This window comes from Aedes albopictus, chromosome 2 (assembly GCF_035046485.1).
Source record: "Aedes albopictus strain Foshan chromosome 2, AalbF5, whole genome shotgun sequence".
Lineage (NCBI taxonomy): Eukaryota > Metazoa > Arthropoda > Insecta > Diptera > Culicidae > Aedes > Aedes albopictus.
In genome coordinates this window covers 251,950,424-251,975,579 of record NC_085137.1, presented here as the reverse complement: position 1 = coordinate 251,975,579, position 25,156 = coordinate 251,950,424, and the positions used below count along the sequence as shown (strand labels likewise).

The 25,156-nt window shown below is 43.7% G+C and overlaps 1 protein-coding gene across 6 annotated transcripts in view; it reads left to right on the top strand.

Moving 5' to 3' along the window:
* LOC115258949 (semaphorin-1A) overlaps positions 1 to 25,156 on the top strand; it is a 629,606-nt gene that overhangs the window by 448,442 nt on the left and 156,008 nt on the right. For all 6 annotated transcript variants that reach the window (XM_062851525.1, XM_062851522.1, XM_062851523.1 and 3 more), the window contains exons 3-4: positions 10,780 to 10,888; positions 24,214 to 24,409. In XM_062851525.1, the coding sequence (XP_062707509.1) occupies positions 10,780 to 10,888; positions 24,214 to 24,409 (305 nt within the window). The remainder of the gene's footprint in view (positions 1 to 10,779; positions 10,889 to 24,213; positions 24,410 to 25,156) is intronic.

Sequence of the window (25,156 nt, the reverse complement as noted above, 5' to 3'; positions counted from 1 at the left end):
GCGCAGGGGAGTGCACCATGGGGATAACGCACAAACACACCCACACATACACTCAAACAATCGCATGGTTGCCAATGGCCTAGTACAGGCGACCCATAAATTATAGCCGTAGTCGTATTCATTATATCAATTTGTTTCTCACTGCCAGCCGACCGTCAGACTCCCAGTCGAGCTGAAGAGACACGTCGAAATGATGAGCATGCTACTGCTATCGTCCCGGGGATACTGTTTTCCCCCCACCCAACACCCGCAGTTGCACCATGCGAGCGAGGGGGAGACCAGCATCAAATTTATGGTCCATTCATCTTGGCCTCAAATTAATGCTACTGAAATTCACTTGCTCCGAGCTGATGCTGTTGATGCCGCCGCTGGGACAAGAGGACAGATTTCACGTGCTTGGTTCCTTTCTTTCGTCAGCCGAAATTAATTTATGACGACTGCCATGTGGGACAATGTACCATTTATGGGGGGACAAAGTCAAACCGTCGTCGTCATCGAAACACTGACTGTGGGTGAGCCCGGCCGCATGATTTAGTGTGGTGAGCATCAAATTGACATTCAAGTTGTTTTGAATTTCGCTGATGTATCAAATTATCTGGAACGTGGAGAGTGATCTGTTAAAAGAAGACTTCATAAAAATGACGTTTAGAATCTTTAGTGGTACATTTGTTTAAATATAGACTGTTCATGAAAATTTAAAAGCTCTAGGGAAGACTGGGGAGACTTGATCCCTTTTTCTTAATTTACCTGAAACTTTAAGAAAAAACACAAAACTAAATCCGATTTCCGTACAAACTGGCAGGTAAACATCTATTGCAAGTAAATACACAACAAAAGGCCTTTAAATTATTGTTAAAGTTTTCAAAACTGTGTTTTTATAGAGGCATGTCTTATGATGTAAATATTTTTCAAAAATGGGTGACACTTGATCCCCCTTGGAGCACATGGTTTATTTAAAGGGAAAATAATTCCAGAGTCTTTTTATTCATTTTCTTTTCGAGTTTCCTTGTATTTTCGATGAATATGGAGTGTTTGAAATTGTAAGATTTCCTTAAACTTTTAAGGATATGCCGTATTTTCAAAATGGGGAGACTTGATCCCCCTTTTCTTGGTTTGTACTAAAGTTATAATTGAGGGACCCAGAATCAAAGGGGTGTAAGTGATCATTTTGTTGATTTTTAGCTGAGCATATCATAAAATTCTTCAGATTTCAAGCTTTTAGAAACTTTTTAAAGATTGTTTCTACGATTATTGGAAAAATTACAATAAATCAGAGAAAATTGGGTTGATGTTAATGCTCCATACATTTTATATGGGATGAAAAATTGGTCAGAAACTTCAAACCTCATTTATTCGAAGTGGGTTTTTGTCACTTACACCCCTTTGCTTCTAACCCCCTCAATTATCTAACACATTATATCGTTGAATAGATTAGAATTCCAAGTAAATAGAGGCTTCCGAACAGAATTTCATTTTTCACAAGTATAATGTGTGTGTAATCCTCGAGGGATCAAGTCTCCCATGTCACTGTTGTGTATACTAAGCTGAATTAATTAAAATATGTTAACAACAGCCTTATTTGATTTGAGTAAAGTTTTATTTAAACTATGTGCTGTGAAATTTTGACACGATTTGGTTCAATTTTCACAAAGCTATTGAGATTTTTCCGAATCGCCTAAAAGATTTCTGAATGACTGAAAACAAACCATCAGCCGTTAAAAAAAATAATGCAATGTACAATCGAAATCACTTGTAGCCAAAACTTAGCCGTTTGTCCAGGAGTAGTTTTGAAAAAAGTATGCTAGAAGAAAAATGTTTTTGATTCCGAGCAAATATAGGGGGAACAAGTCCCCCCAGGGATCAAGTCTCCTCAGTCTCCCCTAACGATTGACTGCCATTTCCATTTGAATGTCATATCCCGAAAAATTAGGTCTCATGGTTGACATTTTAACGAAGTAAGGGCTTGGTTACCGGCCCTACGAGTCAGATAGCAACGAATTAATCCACCTAGCAGTGATGGTGGCTTTTGGGAAATCATTTCAACCAAGCGACATGTTGATGAATATCGCATAAAATCCGTTTCACAAAAATCATATTCATGGCACATGCAATTATGTCGGTTAACTGGCTTCTGTTTTCTATGATATTCTTCAATATTATCAGAGGCACCAACATTTTTTTCCGTATGAGGCGACGCGCACAATGGTAAGATTTTCTTCGATTTCATCGGTTGGTACTGTAAATGTATGGGTCCATGGTCGTGCGACTAGTATCGGCAATTGCGTCAAGCCATATTGGATTTCCATCTCCGCCATCTTGAATATTCTGGTCCCTATTTTTGGACTCCGGACATCTTCCCCATACCAGTGACAAGCAGGGCGCGGAGGCTGAAACTTACCCCATTTCGCAGCCTCCTGTCATGCGGCCATGTTTTTGAGGTCAGCATCAAAATCCAGGAACGATAATTGACTGTGGCTGAATCATATCAATAACAATTCTAAATTTTATGAAAACTTCCACCCCGTGAAGAAGACGAGCCGGTACTATTACGACTTCATTTTGAAATAAATAATTGAGAAATTAAAAGTCATGTTTTGCCTTTACTAACTGTTTTAAAAGGTGAAAAAAAAATTCTGTTGTGTAAAAAGTTTCGCCGTTTTCAATTATTGCTCCTGGATTAATGTTTGTTTACAAACTTTGCGCTGTCATGGGGAACCAACCGCCCGAGCCGCCGCTATTGTGTTCAACGAGGCGGCTGAAAGTGGGAACCAGAGATGTTGGCTCGTTATTTTCCTGTGGGGCAGTATTGCGGTGACAAGAGGCTGGCATTTCGTCGTTCCCGTGTTTTCGTATTTTTCTTTGTGTTTTTTGTTCGCACTTTGTGTAAACGATCGACGATGGCTCGGTGGCAAGAGACCACATTGCCCGCATCGTGGTGCTCGTGTTCGTCGTTATTCCGAGTTCGGAAATGCTAGTATCCAAGAGATTGTTTTTCAGTGCGTCGGGTATTCTCGCTTATGTATTTTTTTTTCGGATTCTTCGATGGACGATCGGAGAATCAGCGAGTGGTGTAAACGAGTGCACATTTAATATGGTTGGACCGTTTGCATGCTGAGACCAAAGCCAAACATAGAAAACCAGCTGGTCAGGATTATCCGGTGAGTTCATTCCATATTACTTTTTATATTTGAACATGACATATATGGGGATTTCGGAGGGGTAGCCTAAGGAAGTTTCGGGCAAATGTTCGTGGGGTGGCCAGACTTTGTCACGAGATAACAATTATCATGTTGTTTTCCGAAGGTCTCCAGTGAATTTAGCTTTCCCTGCTACAACAAACCGTCAGGTAGATCATTCCGTTCCGGTATGACTCTGCAGCCATAGGTAATCCTTGCGCTGATGGTGGGTACACAATCATCATCATCATCATCCGGACATCTTCCCCATACCAAATATACTCATACTACATGGTTTCAGAGCCTAAAACACTTTTTTACAGCTGCCATTATGTATTTTGGGCGCATGGTCTTAGAGCTCAATACTCCTTAAAACAGCCGTCATCATGATGTTTGAGCCGCCGTCTTACACATTTTGTTCACCATACTTGGACTCCGAACAACTCTACACCAAATTTATCCATACTGCATGGATTCGGAGCCAAAAACACCTTGAAGCAGCTGCCATCTTGTATTTTGGGTCGCCATATTGAATTTTGGGCCACTTTCTTGGATATTCTGGTCGTTATTTTTGGACTCCGAATATCTCTCCCATACCAAACATTGCATAGCTTTAGGGCCCTAAACTCCTTTAAACAGCTGCCATCTCGAATTGTGGGCCACCATCTTGGGTTTTGGGCAACCATTTTGGATATTTTGGGCAACATTTTTGTACACCAGACATCTTCTCTATTCCAAATATACCCATACTGCATGGTTCCAGAGCCTAAAACACCGTGAAACAGCTAAAATCTACATCATGGTTTTAGAAGCTTTTCTATTTTTTTAATACAATGCTTGTTATTCATATATTCTTACCCACTTAACCTAATTTACAGCTCTTTTTGTCCACTAGGGCACTACGTGAGCGATTCAATTGGCAGCTACACTTACACTTTGTACAGCGCCTAAATGTATGTATGTCTACTTACTATATCGAACTGGTGCCTTTGTGCTGCTTTCACTTTTCTACCCTGTCTACGGTAGAATGATGAGCACCATCATGTTTGATGTGTGGCTGCTGTTTCTTTTACAGTCCAATTGGGGTCGTCCATTACACTAGTTTACAAAATAAAACGAAAGTCGTGAACTTCTGTTCTCGACCAAAATTTTTGAAGCACAATTTAGCACTGATTTCAAAACCGTGCTTCAAAAAATTTTAAGTAGAGCGGTTTTTAAGTTTTAGCTCAATATCAAGTTTTACAGCTTTTAAAAATATGGAATTTACTTAAATTCAAATATCTTGCGTTTTGTTCAACCAATTTCAAATCTTTTTCCATGATTTAAAAGCTGAATACAATACCATTCGATCATCTGAATACAGGTTTTGCGTCAATTTGATGAAATTCAAGATATTGGCGAGTTTTAGGAACGATCTCCTTAAATTTTAATCAAATTTCCAAAAATATAAAATGTATTTCTTTCAATAAGAAAAAATCAATATAAAAATTCTTTCTCAAAGTTTATTTGACATATCATATGTAGGCGAGTTACAGTAAAAAATTCAGCTCAATCGGAGCATTGATTACGGAGAATGAGATGTGAGAAGTGAGCGACGTTGCTTAAAAATAGAACAAAAATGGATTTCAAATCATCAACCTTGTATGGAAAGTCGAAAAAAATTCCGCTCTACTGTAATTTTTTTCCTTCGCGTTTTCGAACTCAGGGCATGATTCTACACCAAAAATGATCATCAGCTTACCGAGTTCAAAAATGCTGTAAACTAGTGTTATCAGTTGCGGTTCACCGATATCCAAATTCCGGGTCCGTTAGAGCTATATGCTCCGAAGAGAGTCAGGTGTAAGCTGCTCTCGGGGGAAAGAGCAACTGACGAAAAATTGCCGTACCGGGGCTGGGATTGAACCCATGACTATCCGCTTATGAATCGAATGGGTGGACCACTGCGCCACGGGTCCCGACAGCCTTTTCTAATTGTGAGCTGCAATCATGGATTTTTGGCCAACATTGTAATTTTCTTGTTTCCATTGACGATTTCCGCATAAAATTCGTTAACCATGCTAAAATATACACAATTCGGCGCAATTTGATGTACCGCATGATAGGGTTTGGTTCAGTTTTATGTGTATATGTTCAGTTCACCGAAGCTATTCCGGATCACTAAAATGCTCATAACTGGCTTGGTGTGGCTTTTTTTTATTCTTAACCACTTAACCTATTTTACAGCTCTTTTGTCCACTAGGGCACTACGTCCAATTGGCGGCTGCACTTACACTGTACAGCGCCTAAATTTATTCTATTATATTCTTATTCTGCTATATCGAAACTGGTTCGCCTTTGTGCTGCTTTCACTTTTCTACCCTGTCCTTGATAGAATGATGAGCACGATGATGAAATGATGTGTGGCTGTTGTTCCTTTTCCAGTCCGATTGGGGGTCGTCCATTATGGGTTGCCGTTCGCCGATATCCAATTATCCGAGTCCGTTTGAGCTATGATAGCCCAGAAAAGGGTCAAGTGCCAGCCGCTCTCGGGGGGAAGAGAAACTAATGAAGTGCCGGGGCTGGGATCGAACTCATGACCATCCGCTTATGAAGCGAACGTGTAGCCACTGCGCCACGTGCCCCGGCTTGGTGTGGCTTCTTGGCCGTGCGGCTAGTGTCACCAAGCACTTAGTCGCATCGTGCTGAGGAGCGTGGGTTCGATTCCCGCCGCAGCTGACAGTAAAAGTTTTTGGCTGTGCCACTGAGCGTTGCATGCTAGTCCGTTGTCTAGTGTCATGCTTCATTCAAAGAACAATTAGCTCACTGGAAGCATTGAACTTGTCCGTGTCTTCCAAACTTCAGAACGCCTTGATCAATCCGGACCATTTGCAATAGCAAACAATGCGATAAGATTCCAGTTCGATTCGAAAATAATAATCCAAAAAATTGGCCAATGGGAAGTGCCTTAAAAACGAGTGACATTTTTTTGTACACAGACATACATACACACATACACACATCCATACACATACACATGCATACACTCATGCAGACATCATCTCAATTCGTCGAACTGAGTTGATTGGTATATGTGACTTGACCCTCCGAGCTTTCTATCGAAAATTCGTTTTTGAATGAACATATAGCCTTTCAGCACATAACATAAGTGGAACTCCATAGCCAAAGCGAAGGAAAAAGTTGTATCCTTTTTCAGCACGCGAAACTGTTATATCTTTCAAAAGTGGCGTCGAACTGTCATTTATTTTGGTAAACAAAAAACATCTGATCGAACCAGTATTCCAGTTTTGGTAAAGAATACAGGGACGAAGAGTGGCAGCAGAGACATGCGCAAAACTAACTGCTGGCAATCAACTTATTCATTTTGTCATAAATTCATTGCAGTCTTCGAAATAACACATCCACGTTTCACATATTGATCTCCCTTTATATTTAACGCTAGAAAACGTATTTTTGACTTGAGTTTACAAAGTTTCATCACAATTTATGTCCTATTTTAGATCTCTACGGGCTACCAGTCTAAATCTATGAGATCTTTGTTTCACTACGAAGCAATGAAAAATGGTATACATGCTGAAAAAATGGTATGACAAATATGTTATAACGCATTTGACATTTCGATGCCCTGTATACCAGCGTGAGAAACCGGAAAGGCATCAACTTTTTGAGCCAGAGTTCCACTTATGTTATGTGTTTTCAGTACACTTTGGTGTACGAGAAAGGCAAAACAGAATTGTGGGTGGAAACTCGGTACGCGTAACTGACGATCTCTCAACTTGCCGATCAACTGAAGAACCGCGGGTTCGGCATCGTAGCTCTGCAGGAGGTATGTTGGACAGAATCCAGGGCATGAACGTTAGGAAGTTCTACTAGAGGTGCTGCGTGAGCTGATAACAGCTTTGATTGAACGTGATGAACGATGTTCAAAGGCCCGTGATCGGTTGGCAGGTTAAGCCATCAGCCCTCACTTCGGAAGCACTACGTGCAGCTCGAACTCCAGTACTATCGCTGCTCCAGCCACAACATCAAGATCATCATAGGATATCTGAACGTTCAGGTGGGTCAGAAGGAGGAGGAATTCAGACCGACGTTTGGAAAGTTTAGCGCACACCAGCTGACAAACAAAAACGGCCTACGACTCATCGACATTGTCATTCGCTGCATCTTCTTCCATTATAGCCTCCCTTATCCTTACACCTGAACATAACCACGCAAATCGACCACATTCTGGTGATGACCAAGCGGCGCCAAAAACTCTCCATACTCAACAATGTACGGTTGCGACGACCGCCTCGGTATGACCTAGGGTGGCCGATACAACCGCTTTTAAACCCACTCCATCACCGGAACCCCTGCTTCGTCGCCGGAAAGGTGACTGCGCTACTTCTAAGCCCTTTTCGTCACCGGTTTGTTTTCTCGCCAAAAGGCCGGCTTTTACATCAGATGTTCCGTTCCGTCCCCTGGGTGTATCCGTTTCTTCTCTGAGAAGCCCGCCTCGCCACCTCAAGAACCGCTACGCAGCCGGTGGGCCCGTTTCCCAGCTGAAAGGCCTGTGTCACAACGGAAAGTCTTACCTCGTCGTTGCACGACTTGTACTTTGGTGAGCCCCTAGACCGTTGCCGAACTTCATTTGGACCATCTTACCCAAGTAACACACAGGTTATATAAAAGTTACGACAGCGCAGGTTTTGGTTGTATAGAAGTTTATTTTACGTTATTTCAACACAATGTTAGAATTACGTTAAATAAACTTCTATACAACCAAAACTTGCGCTGTCATAACTTTAATATAACATGTGTGTTGCTTGGGTACTGACCCCCGGTGCCCGCCACTCGAAAATGTCCGTGTTAACCCGACTAGAAAATTATATCAAGTTTATATTATATTGTGTTATGATGTTATAATGTTTTTGTATAACTTATTATGTTATAAACTAGATGCAGGATGATGCTAAAAAAACTAAAATTGTAACAAAAAGTACACTGGTCTAATTAAGATTATAACCTATTTCGTTATATTCATATCAAAATTATAACAAAATGTGATATGAATTTTAGCCGCAGGATAACTAGTTTCTATCAAAGTTTGATATAATTTTGTAACACAATTTTTCAAATGTCGGAGACTCGAAACTAAATTATTATACAATGAGTTATCAAACAACATTTATAACATAATGTGATATGATTGAGTTATAGTAATATTAAAACACCAAGGATGTTGAACATGATTATATCACAATGAGTTATAACTATCATGGTTTGTTAGAATTATGTTATATTTTTGTTACAATTTTCTAGTCGGGAACCGACGGCCGTTGATCAATGTAGTCATCGGTGCAACTCTCTTACGCTGGCCGTCCAGCCGCAGAGACCGACCCGTCTCCATCGATTACACTCTGGGACCCGGAAGTCAGAAGAGGTCTTTTGAGCCCACATCGGAAGCTACCGTTGACTAGACCAGTAGCTTGGAATTTTGACCCGTCCCCGCCTGGAACGGTGCATAGAGTTCTCGTGGTCAAATATAGCTTCAAAGTTAAGGATGTCCTTTAACAGCTCTAGTACAATAAGGCAGCTGGTAAGGATAGTATTACAGCTGAACTCATCAATATGGGCCCGAAAAAGTTGGCTACATATTTGTCTGCATCGAGTGAATGTCACGGTCTGGGAAACGGAACAACTACTGGAGGAGTGGAATGAAGAGGTCATTTGCCCATCATATCTACAAGATAGACGACGTGTTATGAGAACTTCCGAGCGAACACCATACTGAATGCCACCTTCAAAGTGCTATTCCAGATCATCTTCTATCGTAAGTCATTAAATACAACGAATGATTTTGCGGGTAGTTATCAAGCCGCCTTTGTCGATGGCCGGTCGACATCGCACCATATACAAATGCACCAAAAATGTCGTAAATATCAGATCCTGAATTCAAGATGGCAAACGACAGTATCAACCTTAAGGAGCTATGAAAAATATTGTGCAATGCTGAATCGAATTTTCTATCCTACTACCAAAGATTTTAACAAATATATTCAATATATTTGCTACTACTTAAGACACCACTGCTCAACAGATTTCTCGTGTCGTTCACTGAACTTGATTCCCGACACATGCAATAAATCAATGAACAATAAATATGTTGCACACATGTTTATATTGATGCGTATTTAATGTGCTGGTTATTACCTCTACATGCTTCCTGATAGTCGTCCGGTTGTTTAAGCCCAAGCCATCCCTCGATGACTGTGTGTCATCATGTCCTACGCCGAAAAATAGCGAACGAAGTACCCGAGCAGAAAATAAAAAAAAATGCAACATTCGTAGATTGTTTTATTATTGAGAAATATGGCTCAAGTTGATTTTTGACGTCAGAGCCCTGCACAAATGCAAACGTGACACCCAGGAACGAATAACTGACACATAACTGCAACATACCAATGTCAGGTATCATACCAAGACAAGTTATTGGTTGGTTACCCAGTCATTAAAAATAACTTATTTTGGTATTTTTCAGGTATTGACAAAATACCTTAACGAGTTATTGGTTTGGTGTTGAGGACTGATTGAGGTATTATTCAATTATAGAAGAATCGTTATTTGTATGGAAAAATCGTCGATTATTATTGAGGTATTGCCATACTTGATGTAATTATTCAAGTGTTATGCACAGAATATACATCAGTTATTTTTTTTTGGTATTTTACCTCTTATGCAGGGCTTTTTAATACCTCATTTAGGTTGTAGGTATTCGGTTTTCCATACCTGAATTTGGTATTCTTCAGCTATTTTCTCCTGCTCGGGATGCAAACCCCATTCCATTTTTATTCATATCCCCTTCGGAACGGAGTGCAAAAAAGTGATATCTTCACACAAATGGCTCAATTTTGGCTCTCCAGAACTCTTAGAAACAACAATTAATGTTCCACATTTGGATGAACTACTCTTTATCTATCGATTTCTAGCTTTGACTACTTATATAAAGCGGAAGTAAAAAATATGCTACAGATAAAACTTTTTCATGTTTAACGGGTTTTGTTCACATTTTGTTTAATTTATTGCGGTGAATCTCACAGGAAACGTAAACATATGTGTATGTGTTTGTCCACATGCAAGTATAAGTAATGGCTGAATTATTGAATAGTTTATATCACATAAACAAAGGCTAAACAAATGAAAAAATATGCAAAACTGTTATCGCTCAACAGTACAATTGTGCTGGTTTGTCACGAAAGGGATTTGGATACATACACCTTTGCAGGGTAAAAATTTCTTACAAACAAAATTGTAACTGTGATTTTAGTGAAATTTATTTCAAACATTTCTTCTCGGATTCACAACTCCTCTCCCGCTGGTCCATCATTATTATCATCATCATCATTGCCATAAACAGCCAGATGACACGGCAATAAAAAGTCTGTGTGAAAACCATGTGCTGCCCCATTAGAGCGTCGTAACGGCAGTAGTTCGAGTAATCATTCTTGCACCTTGTAGCGTCCTTTGTCTGCGCCATTAACCTCCCGAAAGCGTGCAGTAGTCTTAACGATCGTAAAAAGATCATTTTTTAATTGCACATTTCTTTCCTCTCTTTTTCCCATTGCAGAAACATTGTGTACAATCTCAGCATATACGATCTCAGTGAGCAGACGCGGTTAGTGTGGTACTCGTCGGAGGATGACATCAAGATGTGCGTGATGAAGGGCAAAGACGAGGTAAGCCACCCAATTTCTCGTATGCACTCTGTTTTAATAGCCCCCGTTTATTAAAATTCAAACAATCACTAAATTATCCAAACGACCAACCAAGCAAGGTCCTGAATAATGCGTCGTACACGTGTTGGCCCCTCAAGAAGTTGGCACCTCTACAAACAGCGCGGAAGGCCAGGGTAGGCCATAACACGTCCCAAGCGTTGACCTTTTGAACCAATTGTCTTTCACACTCTAATGGGCGGCGTCCATATTTGCTTCCCGGTAGAGGAGGCATCCATTATGCAAATATGACTGATAAATATGTAGGATTATTGTAACGACGCTGACAGCCGAGCCACCATCCTCGGGAGGGGGGGTCGAAAATTGTGTCGAGTGGCGTCGATTCGCGTCGCTTAGTCTAGTACTAGGTTCTAGCCTGCCGCCGTCGTCATCAGCCTGATTCTGGAATCTTTGGTAGGACACTCAGCAGGCTCGCCAACGCGGCAATGAAATGAAGTTTCATCACGTAAAGTGCTCATTAAAATTAGATACGACGGGGAACAGGCGAAGCTCAAATCTTTAATGCGAAGAGCAGCAGCAACAATCAAGCTAATGGAGAATAATTATAAGGTGTTTTTTAAATCGATTTCAATTTTGTCGGAATTCTGTCTGTCTGTAGTATATAGTGTCTCATTTTTTAGGAAGCGGTGATTTCAGCTTCCTCCGAAACTCGTCCTACCGCAGTTGGGTCTGGGACCATTTGGGCAGGAGCACCTATTTTGGGCACTTGCTGCTGTAACTCAGTCAAATTTGAACCGATTAACTTGATTTTTGAGACACGATCAGATACGCACAGTATCTAGCCATGTTCAAAAATTCAGGACAATCGATTTGAAATTGACTGAGTTATAGCAGCAAGTGCCCAAAAAAGGTGCTCCTGCCCAAATGGTCCCAGACCCTATTAGGAGTTTAGAGAGTTTCAATTTTTCGGAAACTGTTTTCTGAAACTTTAATATGAATTTGTTGAACTTTCAAGAATGTGTTTCCACTCAACATTTAACCCTCTAATGGATACATGGGGTCCATTTGGCCCCAAGCAACTTTGAAATAATGGCAAACAAGTTTGTAATAACATGTATACTTTATTTTTGCAATACCTTCAAACTAGACCTAGTTCTATTATTTAAGCAAAAATAAAATTGATTTCATGGCATACTTTGGTTCCATGTCAAAGTTGAACCGGGCGATTTTGTATACCTGGGGACCATTTGGACCCCAAATTGAATTCTCTATATCTTTTTATTCTGTTATTTATTCATATTCATATTCATATCTTCGACAATTTTTTTTTTGGTAAGTCAAGCGCCATCTGGCAGTGAATCGATTATTTCGAAATTTTCCCACTAGATGGTGCTATTTGGCATTAACAATATAGTAATATAATGTATACAAACGAAATTATCCGAGGATTTAGAGCTTGTAGAAGCGTCACGTCTTCGGTAAAGATGCTCAGTAAGTCGAGCGCTTTACAGATAATGAACCGATTGATTCGATATTTTACCACTAGATGGTACTAGTGAGCATGCAATTTTTTTATCTCATATATCACTGGATCCTTATCACTTAGAAAGATGACACCTCCGAGAAAGTTGTTGTGTTGGTGAAGTACTTCCAGATGATGGGCCGTCTGATTTGAAACTCCACACATAGGTGGCGCTACTGAGTATGCAAATTTTATGTTTCAGTTATCCCAGGATCTTAATAACTCTCTTACTGTCTCTACTATCTTCAGCAAAGTTGTTTGGCCAAGAATTTACAGATAGTCGACCGTTTGATTCGAACCTCTGTCTTAGACAAATTGAAGATTCTGCAGATAAGTTGCAGTCGTTCTACTCTGAATTTTGCTCATGGGTGGCATCAGTGAGCATGCAATTTGTATATCTCTTATAGAACAAGATTCTGACTATTTTGCAGGAATTACATACAATATTTTTCTAATAAAACACCAAATTTTCTTAAATTTCAACATCGTTTCAAAATTTAAGATGCTAATTAAAATTCATTCATATTCCCTCTAAGTATCTTGAATATAAATATGTTTTGAAAGAAAGTAACAACATAGCCGGCAATTCATTGAAAAAGTAATGGGATGCATATTAAAAATAGACCAATTTACTAAAAAATCATGAAATAAATAAAATCGCTATAACTTTTTCTCTTGTTAATAATTTCAAGTTGAGTCTAACGTTTTTCAGAGCTCATTATATAAGTCATAAATGGTCAAAATTTCATTGCATTCAGTTCATTGAATCCATGTCCCGATCATTTTGTCTATCCCCTGTATGACATATACAATTTGCATGCTCACCAGTGCCATGTACGTATGGCGAATTTCCAACATTAACGGCCCATGGTCTTAAGTACTTGGCCTACGCAACAACTTTTCCGAAAATTCCATCTTTCTAAGTGATCAGAATACTGCGATATATGAGATATATGATAAATGCGTGCTCAGTAACGTAACCTATACGTGGAGTTCCAAATCAAACGGCACATCATCTGTAAATCCTTGACCTACCCAACAACTTTGCCGGAGATATTATCATTCTAGGTGCTCAAGATCCTGAGATACATGAAGTATAAAATTTGCACGATTGATTGTGCCATCTATGTGTAGAATTTTCAAACAAACGGTCCATCATTAGTAAACACTTGACTCAATTAACAATTTTGCCGAAGACACCAAATTTCTATGTGTCAAGATCTTGTTATAAATGTGATCATATGCTCACTAGTGCCACCTATGTGTAAAGTTCCGAACCAAACGGACCAGCATCTGTCAGTCCTTGGGCAACTCAACAACTTTCCGAAGATACCATCATTCTAGGTGATCAGGATCCTGTGATATTGTAATTTGCACGCTCAGTAGCGCCATCTATGTGTGAAATTTTCAAAAAAAAGGTCCATCATTAGTAAACACTTAACCTAATAAACAAATTTTCTGAAGATCCCAAATTTCTATGTGGTCAGGATCTTGATATATATGTGCTCAAATACTTTATGCTTACATGCTCACTAGTGCCACCTATATATGAAATTCCGAATTAAACGGTCCAGCATCTGTAAGTCCTTGAGCTACCCAACAACTTTGCTGAAAAGACCGATCTAGAAGAGTCAGGATCATGAGATACAGAAGATCAAATTTGGGGTCCAAATGGACCCCAGGTTTCCGAAATGGATCATCATTTAAGGTTTCCTGTAGAGGGTTAAGATGAGACATAATCAACAATAGTAGGCCACAATACTCGGTTTGAGACTGCCGCTCTCGGTCACGCCAAATGCTCACCAAGTCACGCTCTACCTGGTCCGTCAATCGTGCTGTCTGCGTTCCACGCCTTCTGGTACCAACCGGATCAGTCGCGAACACTGACTTTGCAGGGTCATTGCCCAGCATTCTGGCAACATGCCCTGCCCACCGTATCCTTCCGGCTTTGGCCACCTTCTGGATGCTTGGTTCGCCGTAAAGTGCAGCGAGCTCGTGGTTCATCCTTCTCCGCCACACACCATTCTTCTGCACACAGCCGAAGATCGTTGTTCGGATAAACGGGAATGGACTGTATAGTGGTGAATCCCCCGTCAGCTCATGCAGAGATAGACGTCAACCACAATAGCAGTCAGACACAATAGGAGATGCTATAGATCTAAAACACGTGAGGAATATATGTGATGCAGATGTGCTTATATGATCATTGCTTTAATATTGAATTATATCGATAAATTTATTGAATTGATTGTGGAATTGAGTTCTAATGGAGTTATGTGAATGCTAGTGGCTATAGAGATAGGCATTGCTCGAATCATTGTCAGGCTTAGGGTGATCCAAATCCCAAACTATTTTTTCTTCTATACCTTAGATCCGCTATCAGAACTAGTTTGGGCTTCGTGCGTTAGGTAGTCATTCAGCAAGGAGAAAAATTAATCTTTGAGCGAATTACCCTAAACCGCTACAGAGAAGTTTTTCTGGCCTTACCTAGTCCGAACAATCTCAAAGATTAATTTCGGAAGCGCACGATGGCCCATAAGCAGCCGATGAACGACAGCTATTGCCTATGCGAGTTGTGCCAGCAATCACCCTCCGCTGATCATGGTATGGTGGCATGCGACGAATGTGGAAAGTGAGTCGATAAAAGACCATCCCTGGTGCTGTGAGGGATGCCTGCTGGTGAGATCTCGACGGCATCGAAGCGGAGGTAGTTCCACGTCATCGAGACGTCGATTCCGGGAGCTGGAACTTAAACGGCTGGATGAGGAATACGCTCTGCAACAAGAGTACATGCGGAAACGGTATGAGGTGATGGCATCGTGTCTTGAGGACGACGAAGAGGACGATAGTGAGGTCGGTAGTATGGTGTACAGCAGCGCAAGTAGGACAAGAAAGTGGATCAAGAGTCAGCGAGAGGCCGAGGGGAATTTTGGTCCCGGTAAGGCCTATAGTTTGCCTTCGATCCCGCATGAAGGTCCTAGCAACGTTGTAGGCCACGGAGCGTCCTACACAATTACACCTTTAGGTCGCCCGGAATCGAGATTGCCAGCTCGAAAGAATGCTGTTGCAGCCGGAATCCCACTTGAAGGTAGTATACCGCGTTATATACCGTCCCTTGCTAACCCTGTGGGGTCCGTGTCGAGTCCACACGGGCTGGGGCGGAGTCAAGCATCATATCGTGGAGGCTCGTCGGTCATGCCGGCCCTGCAGCAAATAGTCCCGCCGGGTTCGATAGAGCTGGGTCATCCCGGTATGGAAAATTCCAATCCGCAAGCGCCGATGATGAATCAGTCGTTAGTTCCGAGAGAATCGCGGTCCAGTCCGGTGATCAAACTGCAGGGTGGTCCAACTCCAGCTCAAATTTCAGCTAGGCAAGTATGGCCGAAACGATTGCCGGCGTTTTCTGGAGCGGCGGAGGAGTGGCCCATCTTCATTAGTTCGTATGAGAGCTCGAACACCGCATGCGGTTTTTCCGAGGTGGAAAACCTCATTAGGCTGCAGGAGAGCCTAAAGGGACCGGCGCTGGAGATGGTCCGCAGCAGGCTGGTGCTACCGGCGAACGTACCGAAGGTTGTAGAAACTTTGCGTCGTGTCTACGGGAAACCAGAAGTGCTCATACGTTCGCTGATCTCAAAGGTACGAATGATAGATCCGCCGAAATCTGATCGCTTGGATACTATCATTAAATTCGGGATTGCCGTGCAACAATTGTGCGACCACTTGGACGCCGCCAATCAACAAGACCACCTCCGAAATCCCGTGCTGTTGGAGGAGATGGTGGAGAAGTTGCCTGCCAGTTTCAAGTTGGAGTGGGTACGCTTCAAGAAGGATGAAAATCAAGTGTCTATCCGCACCTTCGGCGACTTCATGGAGAAGCTGGTAGACGAAGCTAATGAGGTGACACTTTTAAATACGCCGCCTGAACCCGCGATGAAACCGGAGAGAAAATCGTCAACGAAGCCGAAAGGGTTCGTACACACGCACATTGATGAGGTACCGAATGTTACAACAAAAACTGAAGCTGTTAAGTTGAGCGATGATAAGCTGTGCGCGACATGCTCTAAAGCCGGACACCGCGCGCGGAATTGTGAGGAGTTTAAAAGGCTGCCACCGAAAGAACGTCTCCGACTGGTGAGAGATCGACAGCTGTGCGTCGTGTGTCTATATAGTCACGGAAGCATGCGTTGTCGCAACAAGATGCTGTGTAACGTCCCGGGCTGCAATGCAAAACACCATGCTCTACTGCACCAGGGTGATAAACCGGAGGAATTAAATTGCATGGTGCATCAGCGAGTCAACAAATCCTCCGTCATTTTTCGCGTCGTACCGATCACCCTTATCAACGGATCGAAGGAAGTCCCAACCTTTGCCTTCTTGGACGAGGGCTCATCTAGGACGCTATTGGAGAGCAGCATGGCGAAGCAGCTGGGACTTAGAGGTGCGGTCAGACCACTGGATCTGAAGTGGACTTCTGTAGTTACCAGAACCGAAAAAACCTCGATGAACGTACGTCTGACGGTGTCGGGAAAAGGATCGCCCACGCGATATTTGCTGGAAGATGTACACACCGTAGAACGTCTAAATTTGCCCAAACAGAGTGTGAACTTCACTGACCTGGTTGTGAAGTTTTAACATCTGCGTGGATTGGTGGTCGAGGATCAAGTGAACGCTGAACCTACTGTCTTGATCGGTTCAGACAATCTCGACTTGATGGCTCCGATAGAATCACGGATTGGGAGAACGGGAGAACCAGTAGGGCTGCGCTGTAAGCTTGGATGGACAATTAGCGGACCTGTTACTTCAAGCGGTTCAGAAGGATACTGTGGCGTGCATCAATGCGATCTGTCGATGGATCAATCGTTGAAGAACTACTTCACCATGGAAGAGGCTGGGATTGCTTGCCCGTATCGCGTAGAATCCGAGGAAGACCGCAGGGCGCGAGAAATATTGGAGGCTACTACGAAGCGTGTCGGAAATCGGTTCGAAACCGGTCTTTTGTGGCGAACAGAACAAATTCAGATGCCGGACAGCTACTCCATGGCGTACCGCCGAATGCAAAGTTTGGAGCAACGTTTCCGGAAGAACCCGGACCTGCAACTGAAGGTCGCCGAAGCGGTCGAAGGATTCATTGAAAAAGGGTATGCCCACAAAGTGTTACCTGGTGAACTTCATAGCAGCAAACCGGGGCAAGAGTGGTACTTGCCCCTAAACGTGGTGGTCAATCCAAAAAAAACCAGGGAAGATTCGGCTAACGTTGGATGCGGCTGCCAAGGCGGGCGGCACTTCTCTTAATGATATGCTGCTCAAGGGCCCAGACATGCTCGTCTCCCTGCTCGACATCATCAACTACTTCAGAGGTCGGCGAATCGGATTCGGAGGCGACGTGAAGGAAATGTTTTTACAGATCCGAATGCGTCAACCAGATACCCATTTTCAAAAGTTTCTTTTCCGACAAGACACTTCCAGAGATCCCGATGTGTACATCATGGATGTGGTCATATTCGGGGCAAAGTGCTCGCCGTGCAACGCTCACTTCACGAAGGACGCTAATGCACGGGAACATGCTGGCCAGTTTCCAGCCGCAGCCGATGCCATCATCAAACGACACTATGTCGATGATTATTTCGATAGTGCGGACAGCGAGGACGAAGCGATTCAGCGAGCGCGTGAAGTACGAGAAGTTCACTCCCTTGGGGGGTTTGAAATCCGTAATTGGGTGAGCAATTCACCCAAAGTACTCACAGCGCTGGGAGAGGAAAGTAGGTCCACTAAGGTACTTTGTTACGACAAATCGACGGAATCTGAGCGAGTGCTAGGATTGCTTTGGGAGCCCAAGGAAGACGTGTTTATCTTCACTATGGGGCTGAAAGAAAAGTTGACTCCATACCTTGTGGACGAAATTCGGCCGACCAAACGTATAATTCTGCAGTGCGTCATGAGCTTCTACGACCCTGTAGGATTCCTCTCTCCCTTGCTGGTACATGGCAAGATCATCATTCAGGCGACCTGGAGAAGCGGGACGGAGTGGGACGAACCGGTAACTGATGAAATCTTTGAAAGGTGGTTAAGCTGGACGAGAGTTCTTCCAAACATCGAGAAGGTGAAAGTTCAACGTTGTTTCTTCGGGGACGAATCCATCAAGAACATATCTTTGGTTCAGCTACACATCTTCTGCGACGCCGGAGACGATGCCTACGGATGCGTCGCATATCTGCGGTATCAAGTAGCGCAAGACATCCGCTGCTCTCTGGTGGGTTCCAAAGCCAAGGTTGCCCCTCTGAAGCTGACGTCAACGCCTCGACTGGAACTGCAAGCTGCGGTAATCGGGGCAAGGATGATGAACACGCTGTTGGAAACCTTGCCTGTTCCAATTCAGGAGCAATTTCTGTGGGTAGACTCGACTACGGTTCTTTCTTGGATTCGGTCAGACAACCGGAGGTACAAACCGTACGTAGCGCACCAGGTTGCAGAAATACTACACACGACGGAGATCAACACCTGGAGGTACGTTCCCTCCAAGCAAAATGTAGCCGACGATATTACGAAGTGGGGGCCGGGAACCACAGTGGAACCGGAAGGCAGATGGTTCAACGGACCGCAGTTTCTTCGTCAACCGATGGATTTATGGCCGGAGCAACCTCAGACTAAGTCGACGGTGACCGAGGAACTCAGAGCATGTTATTTGTTCCATCATATTGCGATCACGCAGCCCATTATTGACGTGACCCGCATTTCGAAATGGAAGATTCTTCTGAGGACGGTGGCTTTGGTATACCGTTTTATTTCGAACTGCAGGCGTAGGTGTGCTGGTCTACCAATCGAAGCTTTGAAAACCGCTGAGGGTAGGAAATCGTCTGTGCCAGCGGTGCTGGTGGAAATACAGCAGGAAGAGTTGGCGAAAGCGGAACGTTTGCTGTGGCGGATGGCGCAGGCCGACGCATTCCCGGACGAAGTTAAGATTTTGAAGAGGAACAGGGAACTTCCATTTGATCAGTGGGTGTGTATTGAAAGGTCGAGCAAGCTATACAAAACTTCGCCATTTTTGGACGAGCATGACGTTATCAGGATGGAAGGTAGGACAGCTCCTGCGGTATTCGCAGCGATTAGTACGCGATTCCCGGCCATACTGCCGAGAAATCACATCATTACAACGAAGCTATTGGAGGATTTCCACATCAGGTACGCACATGGCTCAAAGGAAACGGTGGTGAACGAAGTGCGGCAAGGGTATTTCATTCCGAAGCTACGATCAGCAGTGAGCAAGGTGATCGGAAACTGCTTGAAGTGTCGACTACGCAAAGCCAAACCAATTGTGCCTAGGATGGTCCCACTACCCATTTAGCGGATGCAACCATTCGTGCGAGCTTTCAGTTACGTAGGGCTCGACTACTTCGGGCCAATCGAAGTTACCGTGGGAAGACGCAAGGAAAAACGATACGTTTCACTTTTCACATGCTTGGTCGTGCGAGCTATGCACTGTGAAGTGGCGTACAGCTTGAGCACAGAGTCCTGTAAACACGCAATCAGGCGGTTCATCAGTCGACGCGGGTCCCCAGTCGAAATATTCTCGGATAATGGGACGAATTTTCAGGGGGCCAGCCGAGAGTTACGTGAGGAATTGGAGAGGATCGACCGGGAATGCGCGAACACCTTTACTGGCACGAATACGAAGTGGACCTTCAACCCACCATCTGCTCCGCACATGGGCGGAGTATGGGAGCGGATGGTGCGGTCCGTCAAGGAAGCGATGACGGCTTTGAGTGATGGACGGAGGATGACCGATGAGATCTTGGTCACGACTTTGGCTGAAGCAGAATTTTTGGTCAACACACGCCCGTTGACTTACTCGGGAACAGAAGATGCCGAATTGGACACGATTACCCCGAATCATTTCCTGATCGGGTCTTCTTCAGGACAACACCAACCTTTTCAACCGCCAGTATCTTTAGCAGAAGAACTGAGGAGTAGCTACAAGCGGTCCTTGGCGTTGGCGAATGAATTCTGGACGAGATGGTGTAAAGAGTATCTGCCAACATTGAATCAGCGAAGTAAGTGGAACGTGGATGGCAGGTCGGTGAAGGTGGGTGACCTGGTCTTCGTCATGGATGATGGTAAAGGTGCAGCAGGGGTCCATGGCGTAGTTGAGGAAGTATTCACTGGTGTCGATGGTCGTGTACGGCAAGCGATAGTTAGGACGAATGGCGGAAGCTTCAGACGACCAGTAGCTAGATTAGCGGTTTTGGAGATTCCGGTGGGCAGTATGACCAGGGTTTATGGGCTGGGGAGTGTTCGGATAAACGGGAATGGACTGTATAGTGGTGAATCCCCCGTCAGCTCATGCAGAGATAGACGTCAACCACAATAGCAGTCAGACACAATAGGAGATGCTATAGATCTAAAACACGTGAGGAATATATGTGATGCAGATGTGCTTATATGATCATTGCTTTAATATTGAATTATATCGATAAATTTATTGAATTGATTGTGGAATTGAGTTCTAATGGAGTTATGTGAATGCTAGTGGCTATAGAGATAGGCATTGCTCGAATCATTGTCAGGCTTAGGGTGATCCAAATCCCAAACTATTTTTTCTTCTATACCTTAGATCCGCTATCAGAACTAGTTTGGGCTTCGTGCGTTAGGTAGTCATTCAGCAAGGAGAAAAATTAATCTTTGAGCGAATTACCCTAAACCGCTACAGAGAAGTTTTTCTGGCCTTACCTAGTCCGAACAATCGTCCTTAACACTGGTCGCTCGAAAACTCCGAGTGCTTGCAGGTCCTCCTCGAGCATAGTCCATGTCTCGTGTCCATATAGAGAACCACCGGCCTTATTAGCGTTTTGTACGTCGTGCACTAGGTCCGTGGGTTAATCTATTTAGACAGCAGCGTCTTCTAGAGCACATAGTGGGCATGACTTCCACTGATGATGCACCTTCGTATTTAATGGCTAGCGTTGTTGTCAGCCATCAGTAAGGATCCGGGGTAGACGAATTTCTCCACCACCTCAAAGGTTTTCCTGTCTATCGTAACATTACTACCTAAAAGGATCCAGTCGTGTTCGGTTCCGCCTGCCAGCGTACATTGTTTTGGACGCATTCACCATCAGTCTGACCTTTGCTGCTTCACGTTTCAGGCGGATGTACAGTTCTGCCACCATCCCAAATTATCTGACGATATTGTCCATGTTGTCCGCATAGCACACAAATTGACCGGATTTTGTGAAAATCGTGCCCCGGCTGTTAAGCTCGGCTCGTCTCATTACACCTTCCAGAGCGATGTTGAAGAGTAGGCATGAGAGTCCGTCACCATGTCGCTGTCCCCGGCGAGATTCGTATGAACTTAATAGTTAACCCAAAACCCTTACGCAGTTTTGCACGCCATCAATCGTTGCTTTCATCAGTCTAGTCAACTTTCCAGGAAAGCCGTTTTCATCCATGATTCTCCATAGTTCTGTGCGGTCGATACTGTCGTATGCCACTTTGAAATCGATGAACATGTGATGCGTTAGGACCTGATATTCACGGTATTTCTGGAGGATTTGTCGTACGGTGAAGATCCGGTCTGTTGTCGACCGGCCGTCGATGAACCCGGTTTGATAACTTCTCACGAACTCATTCGTTGTAGGTGCCATTCAGGTGGTCGTTCAAATGTTGCTTCCACCTTTCGATCATCTCACGTCCGTCCGTCAAGAGGCCTCTGTACTTATTCCGCCATATTTCAGCCCGCGGCACGAAGCCGTTACGGGGTGCGTTGAGCTTCTCGTAGAACTTCCGTGTTTTATAAGAACGGCACAGCAGTTCCATTTTCTCGCAATCCGCTTATTCCAAGCGACGATTTTTCTCCTAAAGAGGTGAGTCTGCTGTTTCCGCTTGTGCTTGTAACGTTTCACGTTCTGCCGTGTTCCTTGCTGCAGCATTATCGCCCGAGCTGTGTTCTTCTCCTTCAAAATCTCTTTCCACTCCTCGTCGAAGCATTCATTTCGTCGACTCCTTTCCACGTACCCGATGGGCCTTGTCGAGCTCGACCTCGTCCGGCAACGCGGCCTCGAGATTCTGCGCGTATGCTGAGGCGACATCCGGTTGCTTCAGTCGCTCAAAGTTGTACCGTGGCGGTCGCCGGTACCGTCCATTATTGATGACGGAAAGTTTTGGGCGCAGTTTGACCGTCGATGTAGGCGCCACGACGTCGATAATGTCGGAGAAGCGCCGTTCGTCTATCAGAACGAGGCCGATTTGCGATGGTCTGATGGTCTGCGGTGGTAATCTCCTGGTGTAATGAAGATTGGGTGGCCTACCGTCCACTCAGTTACAGTGCGTTATTGGTCAGGAAAGTATGGTTTCAGGAAAAGTCACCACATAACAAGTTGTAGATTTCTTCGAAGAACTGGACCCATATTTTTTATCATTCAAATTTTTTTCATAACAAACGCACCGACCTGCTTCCCAGTTATGCAAATGCGCACTTCCAGCATCTGTCCAGGAAAGAGTGGACGCCTAATTGGATTTGCAATCAGAGTCCCTCACGAGGATGATGATGACGATGTATAAAAATTCTAATCACCCCCCGAGGAATAATCGGCTTGGCCGCACACATGGCATGTACCACTACGAGGAATACAAGCCTTGCACTTCAGCATCAAACCGAATAACTAAGCCGGTGCGTCTAGTCGAAGGATCTTCGATTAAATTTGATTATTATACAATCACTTCAATGTGGCTTTTAGAATACTGATACGATACTCCGGTTCCGGTTGCAGCTCGCTCTTTGCCCACATTCGCTTTGAAATCTGAACAACCCAGACAGTAGGTACTCTGTGAGATGCATATTAGATTACTTTTGCTTAATATATCGAGATGAAACCGGAGATATGTATGTATGTAGTTATGTGGACATGGGCCTCTTCACATAAGCCCCATATCATCGGTGGAAGTATGTCATGCAATGGGGATGCAAATCGACTGAGGTCATGAAGGCTTTCCTCCTGCTTTGTTCGTTGTATCATCATTGGCGTGGTTAGGATATTTGCTGGAGGGGGGCAAGATCCTTCATGTTTGCCATGAGCATTACGTCCCTTTTTCGTATTAATTATTATGAGGTGTATCGATTTTTGTTCTCTATCTAGATATGCCAACGCGCATTATCCAATAACAATTCCAGCAAAGTATAAACTTCTAATGTTTGGCCAGAAATAAACATACAAAGATTTCGGTAGTTTTATAATAATACCATCATGTCCATACAAGTATGTCCTTCAAATCGTAACCGGTAATCCTGCGTTTTCATCACGCCATTGTATGCCCTTGGTGATCCTAGGTTAATTTCTATGGTAATATATTCACCACAAAGCATTATTACGAAATTATTTTTCTAAAACAAAAAACCATAACCCTTTGAGGTTCATTTCCAACTTATGTACTTCTTAGAGTTGTCCCCCGCATTTCCAGCAGCAGCTCAATTAATGAAAGCTGCTTAGCGAGCAATTTATTTCCATCACGCTTTCACCTCTTCGCGATGCTCATTTTTCGAGACAAAAGCTACATGAATTTAAAATTATGCACACCATCATACCCAGGACAAGGCAAACGAGCTCTTTTCACAGCGTCCAGTGATGATAAGTGAAAACTGCAAAAATGCTTTCGACTGCTGCAGCGAAACCGAAACGAATACACCCAGAAAGCAAAAGTCCCCCAAGGATAACAGTGAAAAAAACTCAATTTTTCAGGCGCTATTTATTTTTAATTACCTGAGTTTTCACATCGCTAACGGTTTTCTCATTTTTTTTTTTCTTTTTGCATTTCGCAGGACCTCTGCCAGAATTATATTCGCGTGCTGGCACTGCCCACACCGGGGACGCTGCTCGGCTGTGGCACCAACGCGTTCCGCCCCATGTGCCGGATGTACGGAATCAACGGAAACAGCTACTCAATCGAGTCGGAGAAACCCGGTCAAGCCGTGTGTCCCTACGATCCGGCGCACAACTCGACGGCCGTCTTTGTCGGTGAGTACCTAGAACTGGATAATAATGGTTAGAATTAAAAGGTGCAAGAAAAAAATACTACTGAAGGATTTCGGTGACAAAAAACGTAATCTGATTCGTTTATTACTGGGCTGGACAAGAACACTTTATCATTTCTCAAACCCAATAATATCGATATGTTATGGTATCGTATCTCTATGTGACCTTAATGTGTTATGTAACTGTCGGAAGATCCTGTGTGGACCATTTTGTCACGCTCCGTATCATTCTGGAGCAAATCAAAGAATTCCAAAAGTCTCTCTTCCTGGTGTTCATGGATTATGAGAAAGCGTTCGAACGTCTCAATCACGGAAACATGTGGGAAGCCCACCGGCCTCCAACGGAAAATCATCGGCCTCACTGAAGCACAGTACAGAGCATTTTCGTGCAGAGTACTGCACAACGGTGTTTTGTCCGATCCCATCCGGGTCGTTGCTGGAGTGAGGCAAGGATGTATCCTATCACCGCTATTATTCCTCATCGTAATCGACGAGACCCTGGTAGGTGCGATTGACCGTGATCCATATCGTGGATTGCTGTGGCAGCCCATTACCATGAAGCATCTAAATGACTTCGAATGGGCTGATGACGTTGCTCTCCTAGCTCAACAGCGCTCTGATATGCAGAGCAAGCTCGATGATCTTGCCAATCGCTTCTCAGCGGCAGGTCTTAAATACCATCAACGTGAACAAGACCAAATCGTTGGATGTAAACACGATCAACCCTTCC